The 27,637-nt window shown below is 46.7% G+C and overlaps 2 protein-coding genes across 2 annotated transcripts; both read right to left on the reverse strand.

Annotated features, from left to right (window-relative positions):
- Positions 1-5,245: 5,245 nt before the first annotated feature.
- Positions 5,246-8,602, reverse strand: ELOVL3 (ELOVL fatty acid elongase 3). The gene is made up of 4 exons (XM_036386125.1): positions 8,490-8,602; positions 7,630-7,761; positions 6,267-6,418; positions 5,246-5,667 (listed from the first exon to the last, which is right to left on the reverse strand). Exons 1-4 carry the CDS (start codon positions 8,600-8,602, stop codon positions 5,246-5,248), a joined length of 819 nt encoding a protein of 272 aa, XP_036242018.1.
- Positions 8,603-21,307: 12,705 nt separating this feature from the next.
- LOC118688350 (2-hydroxyacylsphingosine 1-beta-galactosyltransferase-like) lies at positions 21,308-27,331 on the reverse strand. Its single transcript, XM_036385857.1, has 5 exons — positions 26,486-27,331; positions 23,581-23,720; positions 23,334-23,410; positions 22,724-22,943; positions 21,308-21,801 (listed from the first exon to the last, which is right to left on the reverse strand). Exons 1-5 carry the CDS (start codon positions 27,329-27,331, stop codon positions 21,486-21,488), a joined length of 1,599 nt encoding a protein of 532 aa, XP_036241750.1. The 3' UTR covers positions 21,308-21,485.
- Between the last annotated feature and the right edge of the window lie 306 nt (positions 27,332-27,637).

A 27,637-nucleotide genomic window follows, 5' to 3' on the forward strand; every position in this document is an offset into this window, starting at 1 on the left:
AAAGGAAGCACATCCACTGAGGCAGTGTCCTGGCTGTCATGGTTTACTGCTTCAGTCATTTTGGTCAGACACACTGCTGCCAGCATACATCCCAAACATTCCCATCTGCAACAATCAGCTCCTCCTTGCACATCTCCTTCCCTTCCCCAAATCCCATTTCCAAAAAAGATAATAAAAGTTGGCACAAACCCTTTAAGCTTCTGCTTGTGTGGTTATTAAAAGCACAAACCTGCATCTGAAGATTCTGAAATCAAGTGCCAGCAGCCCAGGTAAAGGTAAACATCCTTAGAAGCACCAGCATGAGGCAGTCCTGAGTTAGAACAGGGGCTGAAGTTTGGAGAGAAGTTCATGTTCCTCACTTAAATATCAAACACCTGGCTTCTCAGAACAACAAAAGGCCACACACAGTAGGAAGAGGAAAACAAGCCCGCTCTGTGTTCCCTGTCTGCATGTACCAGTGCAGCAGGAAGGCTGAGCCTCTTCTGGCTCAGGCTTCCCCACTGTGCTGGATGGGGCCTTTGGGGTCCCACAGCCCAGGGCAAGGGAATTCCCCCCCAGGCACTCTGGCTCTGAACAATGGTCCCCAAGGCAGCTGCCAGGTGCAGCAACTTGCCCTGCTCAGCTTCTGTTGGGAAAGCTGTAAAACAGAGGTGGCCTTCCTAAGCTCTACAGGCACCTGGAAAAGCTGCTGCTTCAGCCAATGCAGAGGGAGGCAGCAGATCCCTCCGAGGGCCCAAGGAAGCTCCACATACAGCAGGAGAGCAGGACATCTCTACCCAGTGCAATCACCTTTCCCTTCGTCAAGCACAAGCTCCAAGGGAAAACACAACTCCAATACTTTACTTTCCTCTTTAGATAGAAAAAAATCAGCCCTAAAATATCTTCACAACAAACTGTCCTACCAGGAAGAATAGGACAGGCAAATCTGACGTAACCCATGTTCTGCAATGTCGTCAGCATGCAGAGAGAAAGCAAGTTCTTTGCTAAGAATGAATCCTCACTAGGGCATTGTAAGAGGTCTGTCACAAACCAAGCTCATAAATGGCTCAGTTTTTGCCAAAGCCTCTTCCACAGTTCAGTTGCTTCTGAAGGTATTTGTGAGCAGATGCTGAAAGCAGTCACAAATGTCAGCTCACCCTCACTGTAACAGAGTATTCTTTGCTCTGAGCTAATCCAAAATCTGGGGGCCAAGATATCCTGCACTGAAACGGCTACCAGTGGAAAGGGTTCAAAGATCAAGTGTAAACATATAAAACATAAACACAGTACATCCCAGACCATATGTTTCATTTTAACCTGGATCCTACCTTGCTGCTGGGCACAAGTGCTGTTGAAGTAGATTCAGTGGTTAATCTCCATTCTGTGCTGGAGCTGCCATCCAGCAGCCTTTCCACCAAATACACACCTCATCTTGGTGCTACTGTTCTTAACTCCCTTCTCTGACACGACTCTTCCATCTATGGGAAGAAAGAAGGGCCTGGGCTTCTCTGGTTCAGCTAAGCAAGTTCAGCCTCTCCCCCATGGGGCCAGAACTCAGACATCATGCTCTCTGGTCCAGCACAAACACAGCAGGTGCTCTACAGACCTTACCCAGCACTTCTCTCTCACAATCCCCCAGTAACTCCCCAGCTGTATCTTGTTGATACTGCAACCCCAAGCACACGATCTTTAGCAGGATCCCACTTATTCTGGAGACCTGTTAGGCAAATAACTCTGTCGTTGGATACTTCCAAATCTGCAAATTTAGCAAGTGCACATTCTCCTCCATCACCCAGATCATTAAAGGAAGCGCTGAGCAAAAAAAGACCCACAACAGATGTCCCTGAATTTCACCCAACAGACCCCTTCCTTTTCAACAGTGAACTGTGGATAACTCTCTGGGTATAATTACCCAGTGGGTTTTGTACCTAGCCAAATCCCATCTAGATCATCCTTAAAAGCCACTTGACTGGCAGTTAAAGCTCTCTGTCACTATGCCCTTACCCTGTCAGAGAGGAAAACTGAATTATTTTTACCAGATTCTGTTCTTGATGTGCCCACATAGCTCCTGTCCACATCTCTACTGTTTACACATAGTGAGATTATTTGATCCAGCTTTTTGTTCGTTTGTTTGGGTTTTTGTTTTTTGTTTTGGTTTGTTTGTTTGAGGTTTTTTCGTTTGCTTTGGTTTTGTGGTTTTGTTGTTGTTGTGGGGGTTTGTTTGTTTTGTTTGGTTTTTTGTGGGGTTTTTGGGGTTTTTGTGGTTTTGTGGCATGGTTTTCTGTTTGTTTGGTGCGGTTTTTTGTTTGTTTTTTTAATGTTTTTTGAGGGGGGATTTAACTGCGAGCAGTTCCTGGTTTTTGGCCCCAGTCCCCATTTTGAAGAGGAGGAATTTCCGCGGGAATTCTCATAGACATCAATGACTAATTCTGGGATAGCTTTGTGCGAGGTTCACCACACCGAGAGGGTCTGAAAAAATCCCGTTTGCCTAAATACTGTCTTCCCTGCACTTCTCTTACTCAAGGCCAGACTTTAGCGTCCATCACCAGCACGGCCTGTGCTCCCGCTCCCCCGCAGCTGTGTCTGAAGGCTCACACAGCGCGCACCGACGCCGGGTGTGCTCAGCAGCTGCCGCCGTTCTTCCTCTCAGCCCAGGAGCAGCGCGACACCGTCCGCGGTTTGTGTCCCGCTCGCACAGCGGAGGATGTTCCCGCTCCTCTCGCTTGGTGCGTGCTGCCAATAGAGCCCCGGAGCGTGCGGCGGGCGCGCACCTCCGGCCGCTGCTGTGCGTGTGAGGGCTCGACTCAGATCGCTCCACAGCCGTGAGGGGCGGCTCTAATCTCGGTCCCAGCCCCGTCCAGGGCCCGCTGCCGTACGTGTCAAAGCTGGACTCAGATCGCTCCACAGCCGTGAGGGGCGGCTCTAATCTCGGTCCCAGCCCCGTCCAGGGCCCGCTGCCGTACGTGTCAAAGCTGGACTCAGATCGCTCCACAGCCGTGAGGGGCGGCTCTAATCTCGGTCCCAGCCCCGTCCAGGGCCCGCTGCCGTCGCGGTGCGGGCCCGGCCCGACCCGGCCGGCAGCGCCCTCAGCGCGGACGGCGGTGCCGCCTAGCGGCAGGTTGCAGGGCGGGCCGCGCTCCCGCCCTCGGGACCGAGAGAGGCCCCGGGGAAACCTCCTCAGCGCCGTGACACCGACACAGCCTCCGGGGAACCGCCCCAGCGCCGTGACACCGACACAGCCTCCGGGGTAAAACCGCCCTCTCGCTCTCGCCCACTGCCCAGCCCGGCTTCGGCTCCAGGGCAACCTCATCACTCTCTTCAACTGCCTGAAGGGAGGCTACAGTGAAAACTGGGGACTGGTCTCTTCTGCTCTGCCTACAGAGAGGACAAGAGAAAATGGCCTAGAGCTGGGACAGGGGAGAGTCAGATTAGATGTTAGAAGGGTTTTCACTGTTAAGGTGGTCAGGCATTGGAATAGGTTGCCCAGGAATGTGGTGGAGTCACCAACCCGGAGGTGTTTAAGAGGCATCAGGATCTGGTGCTGGGTGATGTGATTTAGTGGTTTAGGGGTTACAGTGGTAGTGCTGGGTGGATGGTTGGACTTGATGTTCTTAAAGGTCTCTTCCAACCTTGATGATTCTGTCATTCTTTGTGTTGGCACAGATGCCAGACACAGCTGAGGGAGCATGCCTTGGGCAGCTGTAGAAGTTAGGAGAGCTGGCAGTTGCTTCACCAGGACCACAGCTGTCACATAAAGTGCCTCAAACAGCACTCTGCAGGAGAGAGACCACCCCATTACTCCCATATGTTCACCATCCCCTCTCTAAAGAGACTTAAATGCGGAAGCCAGTTTATTCCTATTCCCCAACCCTTCAGCTGACTGCTCCTGCCTTTCCCACAGCTGGGGAAGGTGCTGTTACACCACTACCCAACATGCTGCCAAGTCCAGAGCAGAAGCCCTTGTTAGGGAAGGCTGGACAGGGCTGTTGCCACCTCCCAGCATTGAAAGTGCAGCCCACTGCCATGTAGCACCTTTCCAGTCCACTGCCTTGAGAGGCCAAAACTCTTTCACCAGGTAGGAGCTAACGCCCACGCAGAGGCTCAGACCCTTGGACTCAGGCTCTGAGGCACATCTTGGCTTTATGAAGCACAGTGACATGCTCATTTCAGATGGTAAAACAACAGCCTGATTTTTTTTCTCTCTCTCTCATTTCTAGCTCCCTGCTGGTGAGCAAAGGCGCTCAGGCAGCATGACCAGCTGATGACTCCAAAAAGGGTAAGCACAGAGGATACATCACTAACCCTCAGGAACACACAGTATCCAGATAGAGAAGGCAGCATTCCTCTCACAGTTCTGTACAAAGGTCAGGTATGAAAAAGGCATCAAAGAAATCAATCAATCCATACATGAAGTATTTATTAGTTGTTTTAACACATCACCCAGTGGCAGATGCACCCAGAGATGAATTGACTCTGGGACCCTTCTGTTCCCAGCCCATGAGACTGGCCATGGGCTGGGACCATTGGCAATGCTTGACTACTGCAGGACAGAGCTGGACCCTGCTCATCTTTTAGGGTTTGAGGCAGTAGCTAGTCAAGTCAAACTGATGGGTTAATATTGTACGAGAGGCACACCACAGGTAACAGCCATTAAAGTTCATAGGATTCGGTTCCTTGCATCACAGAGGAGAAGAGAGAGCCCAGGTAGATCCTTTCCCTTAAAAAAACAGCAGGAGTTTTCCATTTCACCAGCAATCTATTAGAGCTTCCCTGCAGAGTAGCAGCAGGTTTGGGCTCTGTTCTTCCCCAAAACTGGAGACCATGGAGAAGGCAGTGCTGCTTTGAGAGGAGTTTCCCTACCTTTTTTCCAAGGAGTATCTTGGTGCATGCAGGATTCTATCAGTCCCTCAGGAAGGAAGTGAGGCACAAGGCAAACCCAAGTGATGCAAAGAAGGAAAAGCAGAACCTCAGCCCTGAGGTTTCCAGACCCCAGCCTCTTCCCCTTTTCTCCTGTTACCAGCCTGCCACGACCTGCACCTCACTCTGGCATGCCACCCACTGCAAGGCAGATACACCAAAGGCCAATGTGCAAGTTACTCTGAAGGCTGTTACCCACGGTGATCTCTTCCTAAACCCCATCACACCCATCCCATCAGGCACTTAGGCTCCAGACAGAAGCAAAAAGTTTCCCCTTTTTCTCTCCCTCTCCCCCCACTTCCATCCCGAACTCTTCTTCCATCCCGAGCTCTTCTTCCATCCCTTGGTTTTAATTTCGCTTTGATTTCTTGGTGTTACTCAGGTAAGTTTTCACGAAGAAGTTGGAGAAGAGGGCCAATAAACTGGTATACAAGCCCGATGAAAGGAGAAGCTGTGGCCAGGTACATTGACAGAGCTTATCATCCTTCCAGAAGAAGATAAAGATGTTCATTATTACATATCCAATAATCTGCACAATCTGTGAAGTGGTGATTAGCATGGTGATGGAGTGGGGTACCCGGATGCCCATGGCTGCCACAGTGTAGTACGAGTACATCACAACATGGATACTGAGGTTTAGGGCTGTGTTCCATCCTGCCCCAGCTACCATCATCTTATAGCCATACCAGGATAAAATCATTGTGGCAATGTGGTGGTACCAGTGCAGGAAGATGAGCTTCTTTTTCCGGAGAACGATGAACAGAGTGTCACCTGGGGTTGGGGAACAGGTATATCATTAGTCAGGTGAAAGCACAGCAGTTGCACAAGTTTTCACATGAAACAGTCCAAGCAAGCTTCAATGCTGAAGCCATTATGTGGTTTGATCCCACCAAAGCCTAGGTTCCCATTGATATAATCTGTATTGAAGAGGACCATTTAGGCACTCTAGCTTCTGGCATGTTTGGAATATAAGAGCCCCTTGCCCCAGGCTTGCTTTCCCAGATCCACCTGCACTGCATTTCCAACTGGCTCTTCTTTACTTCTTTTTATGAAAGCTGTGTGGAAAGCCCAGCCCTCCCTGCCTGTCTGCTGCCCCCTTGCCACGGTTGTTCCAGTGCAAAATTGCCTAGTCCAGGCACTGGCCTGGGGATCAAACTCGAACAGTAACATCAGGCTGCAGCCCCCTGGAGAGCAAGCATATCATTCGAGTCGAGTAATAGGGAGCAAGAAAACGAGTGACACATGCAAGGCTAAGCAACAAGCAACCCTTTTCTCCATGTAACATTTGGACAGAGACCTGTAAAAGAAAATCTGCTTGTAAAAGCAAAACAATTATAAACACACAGGATAAGGAGAAGTTTCAAACTCACCCATTTCAACAAATTTGCTCAGACCAAATAGATATATCCAAAGCTTGGAAACAGGGTGGACATAAAAAGATTGACTACACACTGATTGCTTAAATCCCTTGGTAAGGAGGAGGAAGGCCAACTGCTTCCAGATCCGACAGGCTGCAATGAGACTGCAAGAAAACCAGAGAGAGCTGAACACTGTGCCCAGGGCCTCAACATAGCCTCTGACAGCTCTGCACCCATGGATATTTAGTTGACTCCATCTTGATGCTCAGGGCAATCTCAGAGACATTTAAACAAACCTTTACCTTCTTAGACTTCCTAACAAGTTTTAGCCAGGATTTAAAACCTATTCCTGCAAGACAAAGCAGCATGAAAGAGTGCTCCCCTCAGGGAAGCACCCCCTGCTTCCACTGCTTGAAGAGGCACTTGAGCAAAAGCTGCCCCACTGATGAGAAATGGAGGACAATTTTCCTGATGTCCTGCCTTTTGACATGGGCCCAGAGGACAGGGAGCTTTTATAACCTCCTGTGGCAGGGAACTCCTACAGCTTTTGAGAAGAAATACCACTTTTTCCTTGTTATCAACCTGTTTCATTAGCACAAGTTTGTCTCTGAATAGAGCATGAACAGCTATCCCCTGATCTCCCCTCTCCCACAACTTGTGCTTTTACAGACCACTGCTATCCTGTGCCCTGACAGAGGACAACCAATGTCCCTTTGACCTTGTCAAAGCCAATTGGAGTTACAGAGGCAGTAGTTGAGTTTTTCTCTGTCCCACCAAACAGACAGAAAAAGTTGTGGAGATGAGGGGAATTTTCTTAAATTGACATATGCTAGTTTGAATACAGGGCACAGGCCAAAACATTTTCATGGCTCCTGCAGGAAACCTATTCAATAAGACAGGACAGTTTGAAAGTACATTTTAGTTTAATCTTTTGTGCTTCTGTGAGTGCAGCAGAATTTTCTCCACCTCCTACACAACAAGATTAAAGAGGTAGCGGGGGGGGGGGGGGCAGGTACGGGAAGAGAAAGAAATCTAAATTTTAAAGAGAAATAACCCTCAAATCAAACTTTCAATTGGCAGGCACTGTTTGAATGAGGGAAGATGTCTGCTCTTGCAGGCTTCACGTTCAAATCTACCCACTAATGATTTTCAAGCACTCTCCCCAGACATCCTTTTGCAACTCATTCTTGCTGGAGTATTTCTGGTGAGAAATAAATGACTTGTATAAGCAGGTCACTCCCCTAGTTAGAAAGTGCCTTCAAGAGGAAAAAATTTATGTATTTCCCTAGTGATGTAGTGAATAACCAGAACTTTCCATCAATGCAGTTCTGAGGAAGGGTCTACAGCTGTCTCCAGATTTAACAAAGGCTCTTACCTGAACAAAGCCAGGCTGAAGGACCACAGGATCAGTGGTCCACGCAGTTTGAAGGGCCTCCGTTCCTTCATGAAATGTTGGATTCCAAAGATCAGGATCAAATAAATAACAGAAATAGTTAAAGACTTTTGCCTGCAAGTAGAGAAGAGGGAACAGTCAGGAAAAGACCCAAACTGACCTATTTTTAGCCAGACTTCTGTTGCCCTGGCAAAGTACTCACACACTCACAAGAAACAAAAGATCTCCCATTCTCATGTTAAAGTTGGGTTTGGTCACAAGAAAGCCTGCCCTGACAGTGAGCAAGCAAGAACCCTAGGGACTGCACAAAATAAAGTGAACTGCTACATCTTGGAGATTTCCACAAGACCTTGGTGGGATGAGGCAGGTTCTGGTAGCCTGTGAGCAGGATCCAAAGCAAACACATCAATGCATCTTATCCCTTTACACGTACAGGCAGAGGATGTCTGCACAGGATGTCTAAAAAGGCCAGTTTCATGTAAGCTGGAGCCTCAAGTGCCTTGTGTTATATCCCACACATTCCAAGGCTTTAGTGCAGCATGGCAGGGCTGAGTACCCTATTTGCCAGCACAAGGGCTGCAGTGGCCATCCGTGGGTGCTTTTTGCCTCTTGCCACATCACCATCTCCCTACAAGCTGCAGCCCCACCTGCACCACTGTTTGCTCTGCCACATCTACTGCTACACCCCATCCTCCACAGCCTCAGGTAAGCAACCAGAGACCCCCAATCTTCTCCTCCTCGGAACTGAAGATCCTCACACTTGTTCTGCTAAAAGCAGCAGGAGCCGATTGGGCTACCCAGGATCTGGAATGCACCAGGTCAGCAACCTCCTCTCCTCTCACCAATTCTCCTCCATCCATTTCCTGGCTGCCCGCTGATTAAAGTTCTTCTCGAAGTCATACTCCCCCAGCGGTTGCAGCTCCGACGGGTCAATGTTCGCTTCCATATTCAGCATCCCCGGGAGCGACCCGAAACGACACACTCCCGCACGCCTCACGGTGGATATAGCCCCGGGAATGCGCTCCGCCCCAACGTCACACCGCGGCGGGAGGCGGGACCGGGAGCCTCCCATTCCTTGCGCCTGGTAAGCAGGAGGAGGCTGAGCGGGAGGTCCTGCCATTCTCCATCCAGCCCAGCTCATCCCTCAGCAGATGGGCAAGGTGATTCCAACATTGTCACCAGCAGCAGGCAGAAATTCCATTACCCTGACTGCAGTTAGCTGTTGTGCCTTCTTCACCATAGACTGAAGTATCTGGCTGCTGCTGGAAACTAGATGGGTTCTGGATAACCTCCTACTGAAGTTCCTGCAGCTGAAAATGGCTCCAGCACAGTCAAAATCCCCTGAATGCAGCATATCTCATTGCACCCTCTGGTCACTCATCTTGGTGTCTCTCCCAGGTGTCATGTCTTTACACAGGTGCAACATCTGCACCCTGCAAAGCTCACAGACTTGGAAGGGGTTTGCTTCATGCAGGCATCACTGTGCCTGTGCACAAATCATCTGCCTAACTGCTGCCTCTTCAAACAGGGGAACATTTGCCTGGGTGAGACATTTCATAGGATTGTAGAATGCTTTGGTTTGAAAGGGACTTTAAAGATATCTAATTCCAGCCCCTTTGTCAAAGGGAGGGACATCTTTCACTACACCAAGCTGCCCAAAGCCTTATCCGGCCAGGCCTTGAACTCTCCTAGGGATTGGGCATCCACAATTTTCTCTGTATTTGACAATGGGGTAGTGTGAGAAAATCAGGAAAGTATTTGACATGTAGGAATTAAAATCCCTTGGCGATTTTTGCACCACCCCTGACTTACACTCTCCATTTTGCAGAGCACTTGCATGTATCTGTGGAAAGTTCAGCTTGCATGTGTCGGCAGCAGTGGTTTTGCCATACCCCACAGAGTACCATACCCCACAGAGTACCATACCCCACAGAGTGTTTTCCCTAAAACACTTTGTACATAGCATGAGCTCCCACTGTGCCTTGCACAGCTCTCACCTTAGTGTTTCCAGCACCAAGGATGTCCTTCCCCTTCCAGAGGACTGCAGGTCAGGGATTGTGCTGTCTCCAATCCTGGGTCACTTGTCTTTCCTCTTTCATCACCTCTTTGGGCAGTAGCATCACCAGGCAGAATATTTGGGTACATGCTGGAGGAAACTTTCTTCTGTTGCAAGGGCTTCTGCACACCACAAGAACAGGTGCAACACCAATAAAGCCAAGGGTAAGAGCAGAGAAGAGGCAGCACAGTAACACAAACTTTTTGCACTTCTAATCCATACAAGTCAATGTTCAGTCTCATTATTCAAAAGCAAAGCCACACTGGGAACCTTATAAATTTATCCCTCTCCATGCTCTTGACAATGGTTTCAGTACTGCTGACTTCTTTGCCTGCATATTGTCTGTGGATTCACTGTTCTTAGATGGAGTACAGTTGTTAGCTGTTTGAGGCACTACAAGTAAAAAACACCTGCTTTTTTGACCTATGCTTTAGCAACTGTTAAACAAGGCCTCCTTTACACAAGACACCATATGAGAAGAGAAAAAAACCTTTAAATACCTGTTAAGAGATGCAAGGATAAGTTGGATTAGCTGAGTAGAAAACATCCTGATATTGGCATAACTTCTTATTCCTAATCTAGTTTAAGTTCAGTAAAGTTTTCATTTTGAAACTGTTTCATGCTACATGAACAATGCCTCTCCTAGGGCAGATCTGTCCATCCATCGCTTAGGTGGTGGCATGTACAGTTATAGGAGGAGCTCATGACACTGCAGCTCTTTGGTACCATCTGAGCAAGCAGCTGGTAGCCCTCCCCAAGTGTCTCCTTGGCAGATAGGAACAAGAACAACACATGTAAAGAACAGAAGCAGATAGCAGGGATGAGGCTCTTACCATCCTCTGGCACACATTTCTTGCTTAATAAGGCAGGCTTTGTCACAGACTGAAAGCTCACCTGCACAATCCAGACGCAGTTGTGACATCCTTGTTATCCTCTTTTCTCCCTGCTGTCAATACATCTGCCTGCCCTCCTGAATCTGGGTGGATTAGCACACAGAGAGCTGCCAGGCCCAGTGCCTGGTCACTGGCACTGCTCAGAAACCCTGCTGGACTCAGAAGGCTTTAGCAGCTGACATGCAATATAGACATCAGAGCAACGTGTAAATAAACAGATGAGCTTATTTTCACACATCACAGTGAATTGCACAGAGCTCAGCCACTGCAGGTGATGAAGTGGAGCCCCAGCAACACTTCACACACAGCAGGAACATCAGGGCTGCAGTCCTGATTCAATGGAAGGGGAGCACTTCATTCTTCTGTCCTCTGAGTGGGAAGGAGACAGAGACCCTATGGAACAGAAGCCTCCATGCCTTTATTCTGAGCCCAAAATGGCTAGGTAGGACCTCAAAGAGAAAGAACAATTTTGTGAGGACCATGAAGTAACATTGTGGATCCTTATGGAGAGCTGTGTCCCATTAGACTGCTTCTACAGCATTCCAGAAATAATTCTTCTTTGAGGTAGACCCAAATAGATTAAATTCTCACTTAAAGATTAAATTGCTATTTTCAAAAGAGTTTTTTGTTTTCTGGTAAAGATTCACTTTTTCACCAAAATACATGTAGAGAGAGAACTAGTTCCTGATGTGGTAACTGAGCATCACCTACATCTTATTTGCCCTGTGGTCAAGAGTATAAGAAAATGGATTTTTGCAAAAATATCTCATTTTGTATCCCAAGTGTTAAAATTAATTTTCTGTAACAGAACAGTAAACAACAAATAGACTCCTTTAGTGGTAAATAGCACATTTGCCTCCTGTCAAGACTTGAAAGAATGAAGATGTTTGTGAAAGACTGCAGGCACCATTCAGAATGAGTAACAAATGCCAAATCCTGGTACGATCCAAAGTGCAGGAAGTGGTTTCTAGAAAGAAAGAGTGCATAATCTCTTTTCTAAGAATACTACAAATTAATGAAACCAAAACTTTAGGAAAGATAAAGGACAGCAAGAATTTACAGCTCCCTAGCCTCACAGAACAACCACTTCCATAGCAAGTGACACAAAAAGATGACACAAAAAGATGACACAGAGAGGTCTGTAGGACTTAAACACAGTGGCAGGAGCCAAGAGAGCAGCTACAATAACTAGAATGGGGCAAAACATTATAACTGCATGGGCCAGAGGCAATGTGGCCACCAGTCTTCCAGTGCCTGTTGGCTAGCTGACTGTCACTGTACTGCCACCAACTACCTGCCTGATCCACACAGGTGGGGACAGGGAAACAAGTAGGCAGAGTTGTTGATGAAAAAAAAAATTTAGTTCCAGGTATAATATGCCAGTTCAGATTGCCCTTAAATATGAGGCCCCTGACATTCTGCAGGACAAGAGTATACACAGAGTCAGCCTCACCCAGGCTGGGCCTTGCTGGTCTGAGTTTACACTGCCTCACCAGTGCAGAGGACAGAGAGGGGGTTTTTGCCCAAGAGACAAGGCTATTGCACATAACCACCTCCAAATCAGTTTGTTGTACTGTCTGTGATTGTTACTTGTGATTTACGCATCAGAGTAGTGAAAGCCATGGAGGAATCTCCTTGCACAAGCCCTGCAAGCTTTCATCAAAGCTTAGGATAATGACCTGATTCCATACAACCCTCTTGACTGCAGAGAATATGACTTCATATATGGGCCCTCCCAGGGCAGCTTTTTCACCAGACTGACCACACTACGAAAACAGAGAACAATCTTTGTGTTCTTAATCAAAGTATCTTTTAACTCCTTTGATACCAACAGAAGTGGCATGGCAGGTAAGGCATGATTTTACATGTATCACAGTTTGTTTTAATTAGGTTTAATAGGAAGAAAAAATGGTAAAGATAAGGAAACAAACATTCTCTCCTGATTGATTCCCTAACTTTGGAAAGCAGCCTAGTTTTAACACATATTGCAGCAAAGAGCTTGACATAAAGTGCTGGGGGAGTTACCCTGAGCTGTTAGGCTTATACTCAGCTAACACAAAACTTAAGCCCACACAAGTGGTGAAACAGTGGAACAAATTGTCCAGAGAGATGGTAGATGTCCTGTCTCTCAAAACATTCAAGGATGAATGGGGCTCTCAGTAAGCTGATTTAGTTAAAGGTGTACCTACTCATTTCAGGGGGTTTAGGACTGGATGATGTTTGGGTCCCTTCCAAACCAAACCATTCTAAGATAACCCCTAGTACAAAAGCTGATGCAAAATGAGATTATTTACATTTTCTCACACTTCATGTGTGGGCAGCTCTGAAAAGCTTTTGTTTAGAAAGGGCAACAGCAAGTAATGCAGCACAATAAATAGCACTGCTATTTGAAAGCCAAAGCCTCAAGCACACAAACATACACATTTTTGCATAGATTGAGACTTCATAACAACCAATCTGCAGAAGATTATTAATAGCTGGCTTGGGTAAAACCCAGGCAGTTAGCATCACTTGTTCCAAGAAGAAGGAAGAGTTGCAGTGCAAGTGTTAGAGGCAAAGAGCTTCTGTCAGGAGGTAGGCAGGAGATTCTGATTCAGGGAGGACTAAGACCTCTGCAGATTTACCAATTTGCCTTCACTGCCTTGCTTTGTTAAGTTTAGCTATAATCCTTTCTCTCAGCCACCATGGCACAGGTGCATTCCTTTGGAGATGTAAGGGAATACAGGGATAAACACCAGCAATCAGAGCTGCAGGAGAAGCTGCGGGAGACCCCATCCCAGTGCTGGGTAATGGTGAGCATGCCTGGAGCTGAGGCTCGATGCCTCAGCTCTGCCAGCACAGGGCACCCTTTGCCACCAGCCACCACAGCCTGTGACACCAAGGTCTCCACCAAGGGGGCTCTCAGATCTTTGGCCATTAGAGGGGAACAAATACTGCAAAAATGCAGGGAGGCATCACCTCCTGAACAGAGACCCGAAAGCAAGAGCAGGCAGGAGGTTTGCTGTGCTTCTCCCTGACTCTCTGGAGGTGTTAGCTGTCCTCTCCTGGAGAAACATGCCCTCAGGCCCAGGGTAAAGAGAGGATCCTCTGCTGTTTGCAAGCAGTCCCTGTATCTTCCTTCCAGTTCTCCAGCCTCAGATGAGCTTCATTGCCTTGCAAGAGTCTCCCAAGCAGGCTGGACAAATAATTTGGGGTTTAACAACTGCACAGTATCAGAGGAATCAATCCTTCCTTGCAGCTTCCTGCATGATGTTTGACTAGAGGCCATTAAGAGACACAGTTCAGCAATAGCACCTTTTCTTTCTACCCTAGCAAGATACAAGGGCTGCTGATGATGGCTGTATCTGTATCAAACCTTCACTGTACAGTGTTTGGGCATGGTCCTTCTCAAGGATGTGTGCGATGATCAAGAAATTTCAGCATTTGAGAACAATTTTGCAGAGAGCAAGACAAAGTAGTGTCCCTTCATGCATGCATACATGCTTTTAAAGCTGCCTTCTGGGGAACACACTAGATGTGTCTGCCTTCCCTCTGCCATGCAAGACAGTGTTTTCCAAGCATGAAAAAAAACCCAAAGCAGACGCACTGAAAGAGAATATGAGACCTCTCAGAAGGGACCACTTGGAGTCCTTACTAGTGGCCAAGTTATTTCTTGCTCTCTGACCTAGTTGCTCTAACCACTTTGAAAGATCTTCAAATAAAAAATAACAAAGGGCCTAAGGGTTAAACATTCTAAGAGGTAAACAAAATGGTGGTGACATCAGGAGCTATTAAGCCAAAGATGTCATAATCTGCAATGACCCTTCATGAGAATGCTATCAACTCTAAGCTAAGGGTTACAAATCCCATGTAAAACATCCCTGGTGCAAATCACCTGTAAGCAGCTCTTTTGTCAAAACCCTATCATTTACAAACCCTTTTGCTCACTAAAGCCTGTAAGTAGGCCCACTGGTATTTGGAAACATTGATTAAAACAGGTACTTTGAGTGGGCAGCTGGGCTTTTGTCTGGAGTTATGTCTTCAAGCTTTGTTTGGAAAACAATAGTTGGATACATATACAGAATCCAGAAAACCTGAGATTAGCAGAGAATATGCTAATCTCATTCATCAGTGTCTGTTTTCACAATTGAAAATTTAGAGCCAGAGACTAGTTTAACTAAGAAGTTCTTGAACCGACGCATGAACAAAAATCCCATTGGATGAGTTCTGATTAAGATCAAAGGTGTCCTTTGAACAACCCAATCAGTTATGCCTTTATCACAGAAGTCTCAAAGCTCAGGCAGAATTTAAGAACACCTACAAGCATTCATGCACATACCTGCTTGTGTTTTCTGAAGTGTTCATTAGAGAGAGACTTTGTACAAACATTCAGTATTTCTCAACCAGAACTGGTCCTGTGCCTTAAATCAGAGTAAAATAAACCACAGCACAATAACAACATTATTGAATTGACGAAATTGCCGATGTGAGCTGTTGCCTAAACTGATCACAGTGCGTAAAACTCTCCACCCTGCATTCTCAAAAATACAAAGCACCTTCTGCTTTGCTAAAATAAGCAAAATTGCCCAAGGGTCATTCACAGCCAGACTTTGCCAATGGCTTTATGTTGGCCCCTCTCCACTTAATCATTCCTGTGCTCCAGTCACCAGTTGAATCATCTGTTGTCATAGTTAGCAGAAGTTACACCAACACCAGACATGCACAAAACATCATGTCTTTCCTCTGGTTGAAGTCTATCAAGACTGCAGAGTCCAGGTAAATTTGCCAGTACCAGATGACATTGAGACCACAAAACCAAAGCTCAGCACTTTGCTTTGTAGAATGCCCTGGCTACAGAAGTGGGACTAAAATGCTATTCCTGCAGAAAGTGCTTGTTTCTGCCTTTTAACAACACTAAACTAATCAGCATTCTTTCTACTTGGTTCTGCCTCGAGATTAATTTGATCCCCAGTAAAGCTTGGATTGCCACCACCAGTTATGTGCCTCTTTTTGCAGAACTCCTTTTGAAACATCTTTGGAAAGTCCTGATAATGAGAACCCATTCTCCTTTACCCAGCTCTGAACTGATACAGTTAGAGGACTCATTGGTTAGCAAGGTATGACCTGCAAGGAGAAGAGTCTTCAAGCCTCTTTCGGCATTTGAGTTTTTTCCAACCAATTTGTTACAAAACTTACTGTAATGCAACTTCCCTGATCAGACCCAGCTTCTCCTTACAGTACAGGTGCTCACTTCTTTTGCTGCTGGGCAGTCCTGACAGAAGGTGGATGGGATGTAATCCAAACACCCAACTGCCAAAGGTGTCTCCATACTGCCTGAAAGGCCTGCAGCTGTTTCTTCAGCTCCTCCCCACTTCGTAACCGAACTACAGGCAGGGCTTTTAACATCAACTTTTACCAGTTTTGTGTTTTATCCTTGCTAAGGCCCTCAGCTTCTTACCTGTTTAGTTTTAATGAAAATTAGCCATTCAACCTTCCTTCTCGGAAGTTACTTTAGCTTTAACTTTTCTCAGTACTTAGCTTTAAAAAGACTATTCTTAGTGGCAGTCCATGTAGATAATTGGTGATTCAGAGCATAGCCTTTAATACTTCCCTGCCTAGACCCCAAAATCCAGCATTACCACTGCCTAATCTGACAGATGACCTTACCCAAAGCTTTTCAGGAAGGGCACTGAAGTTCAACTCCATCCAAAACATCTGTTGAACTCTGTTGGCATTATAATATGGGGTTTACAATTTGCAGAATATGTAATGTTGTGGGTTTTTTTCTTTTTTTCCCCAGTGAGATAAAGAGGCTAATCTGTGTTGTTTTCAAGAATGCTTTGGATACTATTTTTCTGTTTATTGATGTACTTTTCTAAAAGCAAACATTAGCTATGTGGGGCTGCCATTGCCCTCGTGAACCATACCATTATGTTTTCAATAACTCCTCCAACCTTCCTTGTTATCCTGTATTTCTCAAAACCAACTTCCCTTGAACTACAGGTTCTGCATATCGACTATAGCCACACTTACCTCTTCACAATCAACCAGGATCCCTCTGGTTTTCCAGGAATGCTAATAACAGAAGAAAACTCAACTCTTTATTTTTACTAAAATAGCTGAGTTTTACATCAGGACATGGTTTGATCTTGGAAGAACTTCCCTTATAGAAACTCTTATAACTGAATTCAAAGGAGACAGGATTAGATTACTCAATAGGATCACTACTATAGCACTAGCACAGATATTTTACCAAATAATAATTGAAAAGTTTTTCTTAAAAACATTGCTACACAACCATTCCTACTATGGACACCACAGAGAGAAGATGTAAGAACCTGAAAAATAACTGGTCCCAGCTGTATCCCACCCAGAGTCTTTTATTGCAGCAGGTAGAGTGGTCCTGATGGAGGTAAATGAGCCCAGCTGAAGAGGGAGAAGCACCTTAGCAGCAGTCCCTGAAAAAGAGGGAAGAGGCTGAGAGAGAAGGGAGGAGCTTTCTGTATCCTGAGATATCCTTCAGCTGTTTGAGTAATTGGCTGCCCTCAGCTGTCCTGGATGGCATAGTGCCTAGCTCCTGGCTGGTGTGTAATCTCTCCTTGGTGTTTACAAGGATTTGGGAAGTCCTTCCAAAAGCACAGCTTGGGAGGGACCATGGGCATTTCTGGTTTTTGAGATCCCAGGCCTCACCTGAGTGCCTGGGAGAAGCTGCTTTCCATTGCACTGCCTTCAGGATTTGCTGTGCAGTTCTATTTGCCATGACAGAGTCCTAAGGAGGCCCTGGTGGGGACAGAGGGACTAGCTTGCTCCAACAGTGCTCTCAATGGCAAATGGCCACGGCTGGGCTCTGGGGACTCACAGAGCTTGGCTCCTTGCCTTCCTCTGTGGGAAATATTTGTAACCTGCAAGCATCAGAGAAAAGCATTGCCCATGCTCTCAAGAGCATCAGAGAGGTGCATGGGGGCCATGAGGGAGATACCTGCAGGCAGAGATGAGAGGCTGGGGCTGAGCCATGCACAGGCCAAGGGAAGGGGTTCCTGCCACAGAAGTGCTCTTTGATTAGTGTCATTAAAGGGTGGGTAAGTAAAAATCATTGTCTTCTCTAGTCTTTCCACTGCCAGATGGAGCGATTTCACACTCACCTGCAGAGGGAGACAGCTCCTCTTTATTAGCCCAATTTTGTTGACACAGTTTGGTGCCTCCACCTTACTAGGCTGGAAAAACCAGATAAGGAATTGATGTGGCTGTGGCAGCCCACAGTCAGATTCTCCCATGGAGATGCTGCCAGGGTGTGCAGGGACCCTTCCAAAGCCAGCACCAGGCTGGAGCAGCAGTAGTTTATGAGCTGATTGCAAAGTCCTTCAGGGGAGCAGCCCTCGAGGCAGTGCCAGGCCCTGCTGTGTGCTCCAGCAGCACTGCAGCTGCTGGCACCGGACTGAGGAGAAGAGTCATAACAGGAACCATGCCAGCTTCACCCCCTCCCTATTGCCCACAAGGAGCTGCTCCCAGCAGGGGAGCTGCCCCCAGCCCAGGGTTTGGGCAGAGCTGCACAGCCATCACCTGGAACACACATTCATTTGCAAACCCAGGGTGTTTCCAAGCCAGGACGGCTCCCAATCACAGGGCCTCACGCAGAGAAGTTTGGTGAGGAGCTGTGGGGCCGGGTGAACCTGAAAAGCTGGCTCAAGCGTGCCCCGAACACCTCCCGCCGCACTCGGGGCCCTTGCAGGGAGATTGCACTCAGCAGCGAGACTGGAGGTGCTGCTGCACCCTGCGGCTGCTGCGGGATCCTGCTCATGATGCCCCTGCCTGCCCCGGCAGCAAGGCGCAGAGGCAGGAGGCAGCTTTGCCCTGTGCACAGCTCAGCTGGGGTAGCAGCTCTTGGGTGAGGCTTCTTCAGTCTTTTGGAAGGTATTGACTCATGTCCTACTTTTCCTCGAGGGGAAAGAGAGAGGGGGAAAAAAAAAAAGGCAAAAAAAGAGCTTGCTCCTTGCTTGCCTCATAAACCACAGTTTCAATTTTTTAATTTCCCAAGTTACACCACAGCCCTGCATGCCTGTCTCAGTACCTGTGACAGGGAGGGCATTTAGTAACTGCAGGCACTGTGCCCAGGGATCAGGCACCAAGCTGAAGGCAGAGCTGCATGAAGGATAAAGCTCACCTACATCCCTTCCCCCACCATGGCTTTTAATTTGTGTGACAGGCTACTCATTATTCCTAATTTAACTTAATAACTAGCTTGAGCCCTTGTCATACTTTTCTTCTGTATTCAATACTGAAAGAATAACAAGGAGAAAAGAGAAAGGAGAAGAGTAAAGAGAGAAAACTATGTGTTTATTAGGAAAAGATTTACAGAGGACATAAATAAAGCTGGAAAAGCTAGAGTAGCCTTCATCTTTAATGAGTCGATTTAAATACTTCTATAAAATCACTTTAAAACTTACAGAACGGCTCCTGACAGTTTCTAAGCCAGTACACAGGTTTTCCTAGGGAAGACTCTTTACTTCAGGGGTGCTTTTTGAATGTCCACTTCTTACTCACAAGGTCCTTGGGCAGGTTAATGCTTTACTCCATTAGAAAGAGTTGCCACCAAATTGTGGAATCGTTTTTGAACAGACTTGACTCCCTTGACTATATACCTTGACTCCCTGGATAGAAATGCCTTCTAACTCTGCAATACCTTTGGGAATGAAAGCAGCCATAAGAAGTTCAAGAAGTTAAGAGCATATCTGATAGGGGACAACATGCTAATGATGCATGTGGTGCTTGCTTGAGCTGTTTTCTGAAATTGTGAATAGCAAGGAGGAAGCATAGGAAAATAGATTCACATTTTTGTAAATCCACACAGACTCTTGGGTCTCAAATACTTCTGTCTGCTCTTCTGCTTGCAAACAAAGCCACGTGCAGGTCTCTGTCCTCATCAGGCCATGATGCCTCCAGTTTGCAAACACGGTGTGTTTGTCTTCTCCCTCTTTCTTCTTCAAGTTCAAAACAATCCAACATTGTCACGAAGCCACAAGCTTGCCAGCTGTCTTGCTATGTTCAGCCTGATCTAAACATCCAAACTCTCACGTAGGCAGCAGTAATGATCTCCTTCTTCCACCTCAGAGATGAAAAAATGCCCCACCTCCACCCCCTTGTCCAAACTCATCTGCTAGGAGATGACAACAAGGTCACCACAGTGCAACTGGAAACAGGCAGGAATGCTGAAAATTTGTGACAATATCTCTTTTTTTTATCTAAAGAGAAACCCCAAATCCCATCAACCTCTTAATTTCAATTTGCAAACAGAAAGGTGTCAGGCAGACAGTGTTCCTATTACTTATCTACAATGCCCACTTTCCCCCTAATATCTGTCAGCACCTTGCTCTGATCTCCCTCTTCCTGCCATTAGGGACTAAGGCTCCACATCCTCAGCTCAGAGGGAATGAAGCCACAAAGGACTGCTACAGAGCAACATTGATAGGTCATCCAAAGTCACCTTCATCTTAGCCCCTCTGCAAGCCGAGGGTAGGGAGGAAGACAGCACTGCCTGGCCTCAGAAGACCTCCCAAGTCAGAGCCAGGCACTATTCCAACCTAGAGCAGCCCAGGAGCCCAGCCAAACTATTGTTTCACAGGTTGCAGTAAAAACACATCTCTTGTCTGGGAAAAACCCCACGTGGAACAGCAAGCAAGAGCAGAGGCTAGAACCACCAGTAAGGTCAGCTGTGGCAGTGACGTTACTCTGCAACTACTGGGAGCACTGCAGTGGCCCCAGTGGGAGCATGGAGCAGAGTCCTGGATCCTCAGTGTGGGCCACTGGCAGTGAGCACATCGGACAATGCTGTGGGCAGGTTGTGCAACTGCACCCCAGTTAGGTTTGCCTTAGAGTCCAGGGTGCGTAAAAACACATTAGGTGTCACTCCATACCATGGCCCAAGTAGGGCAACAATATTGTCTGCTCACACTGAAATGAGGAGAGCCTGCTGCTTCTCTAAATGTGGTGTAGGGCCCATTGCTATGACCAGCTCTCTGAGCATTGGCTGCTGGTCCTGGCACTTGCATCTGTTCCAGATTTCTTTCATCACAGGTTTGGAGGTGCTATGGGAATGGGTGTGTGCCACATGAAGACAGAGGAGAGAAGGCACTGCATGAAAGCCTGCAGAAAGGCTAAAAAATTGCTGATGGAGGTATGTGGAGACCACAGCAGCAGTAATGAGAAGGAAAAAGCACTTCCATCTTGCTTGAACAACTTCCTGTTATAAGAATCACAGATTCACATTGAACCAAGACCAGAGAACTGCCACAGAGGAGAAAGAATATAAGTTTATTTTAAAAAACAATAATTTAGCTCAAACACAAATGGGATTGCAGAGTGTTGACTGAAGTAGGAAGAACAATATTTATCCACAGAACTTATACCAATTTTTCTCTCTTGTAGATGATAGTTTCAGGGCCCTTCCTTGTCCACAGCTCTGCTTCAGTTCTCATCTGCACATAAAGGTATCCTGACTACTGGGGCTCTTAGTAACAAGGCAGAGGAGAAATGGTGTCTGCTGCATATGAAATGCTGTTCCTACCTCCAGAGCCTCCATGATCCAAAAAGCCAGAAGAGCAACTCCAGCATCTAAACCAATGTGCAATACAAAGGGAACAACCTGCACTCCTCCCTGGAAGTCTACCTACCCATGCCCCATTCCCAGCCTCCTGGCCAAGTGCTCCCACCCACGCCTGAATTCACCCCCCCGCCCACAGGTGCTGTACACAGAGGTGTAGACACAGGCCTTTGCAATACTCCTCCCTCCCCACTCTCTTCTCATCCAGACCTGCAGATCTTTCACCTCTCTCCATGCCTGCATGCCATACATTTCTTGGCACAGCAGCAGTTCATTTCACAGTGATGGGATATGCCCTGGAACACACCGGCCACTACTGCAGTTTTTTCTCATCTGTGAGGTGGCCTTTCATGCAATTGCCATTCTGATACACAGGGCTGGCCCCTTTCCTTCTGCACCACAGCACAGATTTGTAGAGAGCAAATCCAATAGCAGCCAGACATAGCAAGAGAAGAGCCAATATGTCCAGGCAGAAGTACTCATACCAGGAGAGGTCGTAGACAGCCGGGCGAAGGAAGGGTGCCCCATCGTGCCGAAGGATGTACTCCAGCCAATACACTGTCCTGTTGAGAGCGTGCATTGGTCTGTCCAGGTGCAGGGCTGAGATGTGCTGGGCTGCTTTTCTGTAGCTGCAAGGGAAGATGACAAGACATTTACCTTTCAATAGAAACTTCATACTGAGAAGTGGCCTGAGACATCTAGTGATGCTTTCAAGTCCCAAATAATACCTTGGGAGAGGGGCAAGTTTCTCCCATTCTTCTTCTGAAACCCACTCTGATGGCACTCGCCAGCTATGAAGGCACAAACCAGAGTGGATTTTTCTTTGTGTTTTGTTAATAACACTGAACAGTTTGGCTTGCAAGTACCTGTTCAGTGAGTTCATGTGTATGACACTTTCTGAGGGGAGTTTACACCCTAAGACCTCACCCAGCATCAAGCAAAAGTTATACACTTGATGAGTGGCCAAACCCTTCTAGGTACCAAACTGCAACACCTCTTAATAGGTAAGAAATGCAAAATATTTTCAAAATCAAGCTCTCAGAGAGCATTTCAAAATCAGCAGTTGCACATGTCCCATTAGAAAACAGGAGCCCTGTGTCACTTTTCTGTTCCTGCTTCAGTTCTAGGAAAATGCAGAGTATATGATTGACAGAAGGAACAGATGGAGCATTACCTGCAGTTCCCTCTCTGTTTCTACAGAAAGTTTTTTGGACAAGTTCAGGGAGGTCCCAATGGTAGGCTGTGATCTCACTCTCCCTGATGACAGGGTGGCATTAAGAGGTCTCTTCCCCAGGAGCTCAGAAAACTTTCTAAGAACATTACAGTCAGACAGGACTAGATCACACTCCTTAGAAGCAAATGCTGGAGTATCTCCTCCTGTGCTGCATCTAAGGATTTTGAGGCACTGATACATCTGGTCAGCTGAGCAATGCTTGACACTGTGCTTGTTACAGAAGCCATCATAGGCGGTGTAGGGGTCAACACAAAGACACACTGGTCCCTACACACTGTCTGCACCAAGGAAGAGCTTGATGCTTCCAGATGCCTCACCTGGGGTCAGAGATGACGGTGATGACAGCCTGGTAAAGCTCCTCTTCTTTTAGTCTGCTCCAGTCCATGAGGATACCCATGCCCTTTGCCTGCACTCTGGTCATGATGTCAAACTGGTCCCCATAGAAAGGAAATCCCACCACTGGCACACCGTGATAAATTGCCTCAAATATACCATTCATCCCACAGTGGCTGACAAAAGCTTTCACATTGGGATGGCCTGCAGGTAAAGGAAGAGTAGCAAGTCAATGCCTTCCATGTTGCAACATGGCTACCAGGGGTTCCTTAACACACAATGTTGATGTATGTTTAGGGAAAAACAGGCATGCTAAGCAGAGAGGATGTTAAGCAGAGAGAATTCCTTTGGGAATACATCTGGCGTTTTGCAGCCCAGTATTGCTGAGCAGAGCCTGGAGGAGAAGGGAGATAGGAGCCAAGCAGCTTCAAGCAGGTGTTAGATGAGGAACATGTTTTGTACAGATCAGACACACAAGAAGCAACAGACTTAGATCCACACAGGTGCTGCTATCCTTATGTGCCTTTGCTGTGGTTTGGGCTAAACTCCAGGGGTGTTGCTAGTGGCACACACATACATAGAACCCAGCCTTACCTAGCAGGTCATTCTGGGGCAGCCACCCCATCATCAGCGTATTCTCACCCAGATTTCTTGGCTTCTGACCAAAATATCTGTGGGAGGAGACAGAGGAAGGGAAAAAAGGAGAAAAGAAACACAGAGAACAAGAGTAAATTCAATCAGATCAAGAAACAGAAAGCAGACTCTGTGATTTGAAATGAATCACCCCATAACATTGTTTTTCATCCAACTCAAGTGAAAATGAATCCCATTCCCTTTTCACCTCCACACCACCCTTTGCGGGAGGCGAGCAAATGCACCAGCCATCTTCTCCACCAAATCGCTTGGAAGAGCTCGGATCCCGATGCCAAAGGAGACAACAACGACACCTGCCTCTGCTGCTTCCACCCAGAGACGCAGACCCTGTGGGCAAAACACACACAGCTGCCTTGAAGTATTCTTCCAAAAAGGCCCTTCCCACTTTTGCCTCTGACAGAGGCAGTAGAAACTGTCCACAGAGAAGATGAAGCCAAATCCAGCCAGAGCACAAAGCTACACGGTTTTCACCAGGCAACAAACTCTAAAACCACTGTGGTTTTTGCACCCAGACAGGCAGAAATTACTTGAGCACCACCTGGTCTTGGGAGTTTGCAGGGAGGTGACCAAAACCTGCATTTCATGGCATTATCTCCTGCACTGGAGGTAACACAATTGGTCTTTGACAAGAAAGGTTCTGGAAACAGAGGCACCACATAGGAATAGCTAGGAGAGAAAGGGAAATTGTAGCAAAAAAAGAGAGGCTATTTTCCCATTACCACTAAGACAGGAGGCCTGTCAGGATCTCTAGATGTAAGCTGATACAAGAGACAAAACATCACACAGTCAGGAACAACTTCTTCCTGGAAAGTTCCTACAACTCTCCAATGTCAAAGGCTTCTGGAGGTGGCAGAAAGTCTTGCCATATTGACATGAGACTTCTAACCATCCTTGATAGCTGCTTGCAGACAGCAGATTTAGTTTTTGATCACTGGACAGAAAGGTAGCTACAGATCCAGTAAAACTCATGGTCATTTGTCCTTCATTTAGAGGCTACCTATAATGCTACATGAACAGGTCTGTATCTAGAACAGAGTCTGTACTTTTTTTAACCAAAGCCAGAAGGTAGTGGGGAGAAGAAATCAGCAACCACAGCTACTGTGAAGCAAACATGGACTATTCCCTCTTATGCCAGGCTGGGCTGAGTCTATTTCTCATTATGTCCTGCTTCAAGTTTCCCATGTATCTCAGTCAGGAGCATTTTAGGGAATTTTAATAAAACCCTATCTTTGAATATATATACTTCCTAAAATAAATATGCAGGAGAAAATGACTTCAAAAAAATGTCATTTGAAGAGAAAACTAAAGTGATTAATACAGAATATTAGTTGTATTTTAAAAGTTAGGGGATCAGAGTGCAAAAGAGTTACAACAGCGCATCTTAGTGTTATTCTCTGGGGATACTTCTTTATTGTACGCTTCAGAGACTCATGCCTATCTTTTCAGAAATGCTTAGAGTGCGCTAAAACAATCCAAGAATCAAGAAGTTTACAATAGAGATATTTTAGCTTCTCCATTCTTTTGACTTTTACATCCTTTGAGCAGTGCAACCACTGAAACTGCTACAGAAGAGAAAGTGCTGGTTTTTCTTTTCTAAATACAAGTATAATGACTCCTAAACCAGATGACTATGTTATCCATTATAATTGGGCCATAACATTTATCTTTCAGAAACAGCATTGAAGCTGCCAGGGAAGCATGGTTGACCACCAAATGTTCTCACTTTCTCTCAAATACAAATCTATATTTAACCAAGTCCTAAATAGAAGCAGTCAAAACCATAGTGTTTCAAATAGGAGGAAATAAGCATTTAATTACATTTCAAATGGGACGTTCTTTAAGGCACACCTAGACCTACAGAGGCTCTCTCTTCTCCTGGCATCCCATGATGTGGACACAGACATGCCTACCTGCTAGCATGACAGCCACCACCTACTGCAGGGCTCCAGACTTATCTCCATCATTCTTTCCTTAGGTGCCCTGGGATCTGTTCTGGAAGCTGTGAAGCACATGAGTAATGCCCTAACAAACAACTCCCTTCTTTATAAGGCAGGTGTGTACGTGGCCAGGTTGGACCAAGCCAGAGTTTTGCAAGAGCTGTGAGGCAGCCACCCTCTGACACAGCTTTCGGAGCACCCTACGTGCGTTTCATTACCTGCAGGCTGTGCCACATGGGCAAGGCTGATGTGCAGTCAGGCACATCTGAGAGATTCTTTTTAAGGCACCTGATCTCACTTCTTTTTTAACTGAAAAATATTGGTATCCACAGCATCAGTGAAGTTGCCATCAGAGATCTTGACAAGCCTCTAATAATTTGAAAGTTGAAATCTTATCTCTATTTCACACCCTTAGTCAGGACACCAGGACATCTTGACTGCCCAAGTTTTATTATTCAGGTTTATTTCCCCTCAATGTTTGTAAAAGTGGTAAGACAAGTCCTACTCTCTTCCAGTACCGTCTTCAGCCAGAGGCTTTAGGAGCTTGTTCCTCTGAATTTATTCCTGGGATGAGTAAGGCATAGGCTGGAGAAAGCCTTGAGAGTGTTTTCAGGACTGAATCTTGAGAAAAAGGGGTTAATACCCTGCAGTTTTTTACATTTTGGGATTCTGCACTCAATTTAATGAAGGAACAAGAAGAGCTCTCCTCTGTGGTTTCTTAAGACTACAAGCTCAAGGGCAGAAATGCTCTGTGAGAAATAGGATGAAGGAGGGAATTCTGGATTAACACATCAGTGATGAAACAAAGAAGATTAATTGTTCTTCCCATTCCCACTTTAGCACAGGAGCAAACAAACTATTCATTCTCAAGTCCCAGGGGCAGCACTTCCATCTTACAAACTCCACACACCATTTCACATGGTCAGTGAGGCCAAATCCCACTTCGGAGTGGCCCACTTAATTCTACATCCTCCCTGCAGTCTGACAACCTTCAGTGTTCCCTGTCTCGCCGATGCACCCACAAGCACCAAAACACAGCAGCTTTCCAGACACTTGGGGCTTCAGAACTTTTACAAGGTTCTTGTAGAGAAGATCTGTACTAAGTAGCCTCCCCAGCTGATGTGCAATCATAGATCAAAGCTTTCTTGCACTTACCACTGGAAGGGGCTTTGCAGGCTCAGCGAGGATCCCCCCTGTGAAAATGACATGGGGGAGCGTTGGACGGGGAAAGTCCAACACCACATCATTACAGAGGAAGAACAGACTGGTTCCATGAACAAGGTCCAACATGGATGTCTTGGGCTCCACACTATGCTTCTCCATGAGACGTTCAAACTTGGGCAGGATGACCAGTTTTGTAGCCACACGAGTGATTATGTAGACTAGGAGATTCCAAGTCCTACCAAAAAAGCCCATCCTGTCTGTCATCAGGGAGTTGAATTCAGGGACATAGGCAATGGGGGAGGTGGCACCAATCTCTGCTGGGAACCAGAAGCCAGTGGAAATCACAGCATATTTGATGTGTAGGATGTGGGCCAGGATAAATCCACACATCTCATTGGGGTCCACCAACAGCAGATCAAAGTGCTCCAGCTGGAGTTTCTGCAGAAGGGTAGAATTTCCCAGTACTAGGTCACAGTTTTCCAGGTACTTCTCCAAAAATGAAAACACCTCCAGGGAGGTCATCTTCCCTTGAAAGATGCGCTTTATCTTCTCCTGCACCCAGGCATCTGCGCTCTCTGTGCTGAAGGTTCCCCAGTACCTCTGCACGCGGAAGCCGGGCAGGGAGGTCTCCACATCCCGACCTTCATGGAGTAGCAGCACAGGGTCATGGCCCCGGTCAGTCAGTGCCTCTGCCACCCGCATGAAGACTCTCAAGTGGCTGTCAAAGACTATGGTGGGCATGATCAGCACCTTGGCACAGTGAGATGGCTCCAGAGTGAATGCAGTCACAAGGAAAAGAAGAGCAGCAGGGCACGGTAGCACCTTCATCATCTTCATCACTGCAAGGAGACAAACATGCCATTAATGCAGTATCTCTGTCATGCACTCAGTAATAACAGTTGGAATTGTAGCTGCAAGCCAGGACTTGTGAGCTGGGAAAGGAGAGCAGTCTGGTGTCCTTCACTGGGGAACATCCATCCCCATCCACTCTGCCTTGCCCTAAAAAAACCCCAACCAAACCAGAAACAATCCCACAAAAATACCCCAACAACCAAAGTCAGATATCAGGGGAGTTTTCCAGAAAATCTCTTCTCTGTGCTCCTAAGGCTCAAAAACTAGCAGACTGACTCACAGAGAGTTACT

This window comes from Molothrus ater, chromosome 8 (assembly GCF_012460135.2).
Source record: "Molothrus ater isolate BHLD 08-10-18 breed brown headed cowbird chromosome 8, BPBGC_Mater_1.1, whole genome shotgun sequence".
Classification (NCBI taxonomy): Eukaryota; Metazoa; Chordata; class Aves; order Passeriformes; family Icteridae; genus Molothrus; species Molothrus ater.

Excerpts from the sequence above, each read along its gene's own strand:
- ELOVL3 (XM_036386125.1), bottom strand. The coding sequence starts at position 8,602 with ATGCTGAATATGGAAGCGAACATTGACCCGTCGGAGCTGCAACCGCTG. Across the intron at positions 6,419-7,629 it reads TTCAGCCTGGCTTTGTTCAG|TCTCATTGCAGCCTGTCGGA; the intron begins GTAAGAGCCTTT and ends GTTTTCTTGCAG. Across the intron at positions 5,668-6,266 it reads GAGCAAATTTGTTGAAATGG|GTGACACTCTGTTCATCGTT; the intron begins GTGAGTTTGAAA and ends CCCCAACCCCAG.
- LOC118688350 (XM_036385857.1), bottom strand. The coding sequence starts at position 27,331 with ATGAAGATGATGAAGGTGCTACCGTGCCCTGCTGCTCTTCTTTTCCTT. Across the intron at positions 23,721-26,485 it reads CTGCAAAGCCCCTTCCAGTG|GGTCTGCGTCTCTGGGTGGA; the intron begins GTAAGTGCAAGA and ends TTTTGCCCACAG. Across the intron at positions 21,802-22,723 it reads ACCGTCATCTCTGACCCCAG|CTACAGAAAAGCAGCCCAGC; the intron begins GTGAGGCATCTG and ends CTTCCCTTGCAG.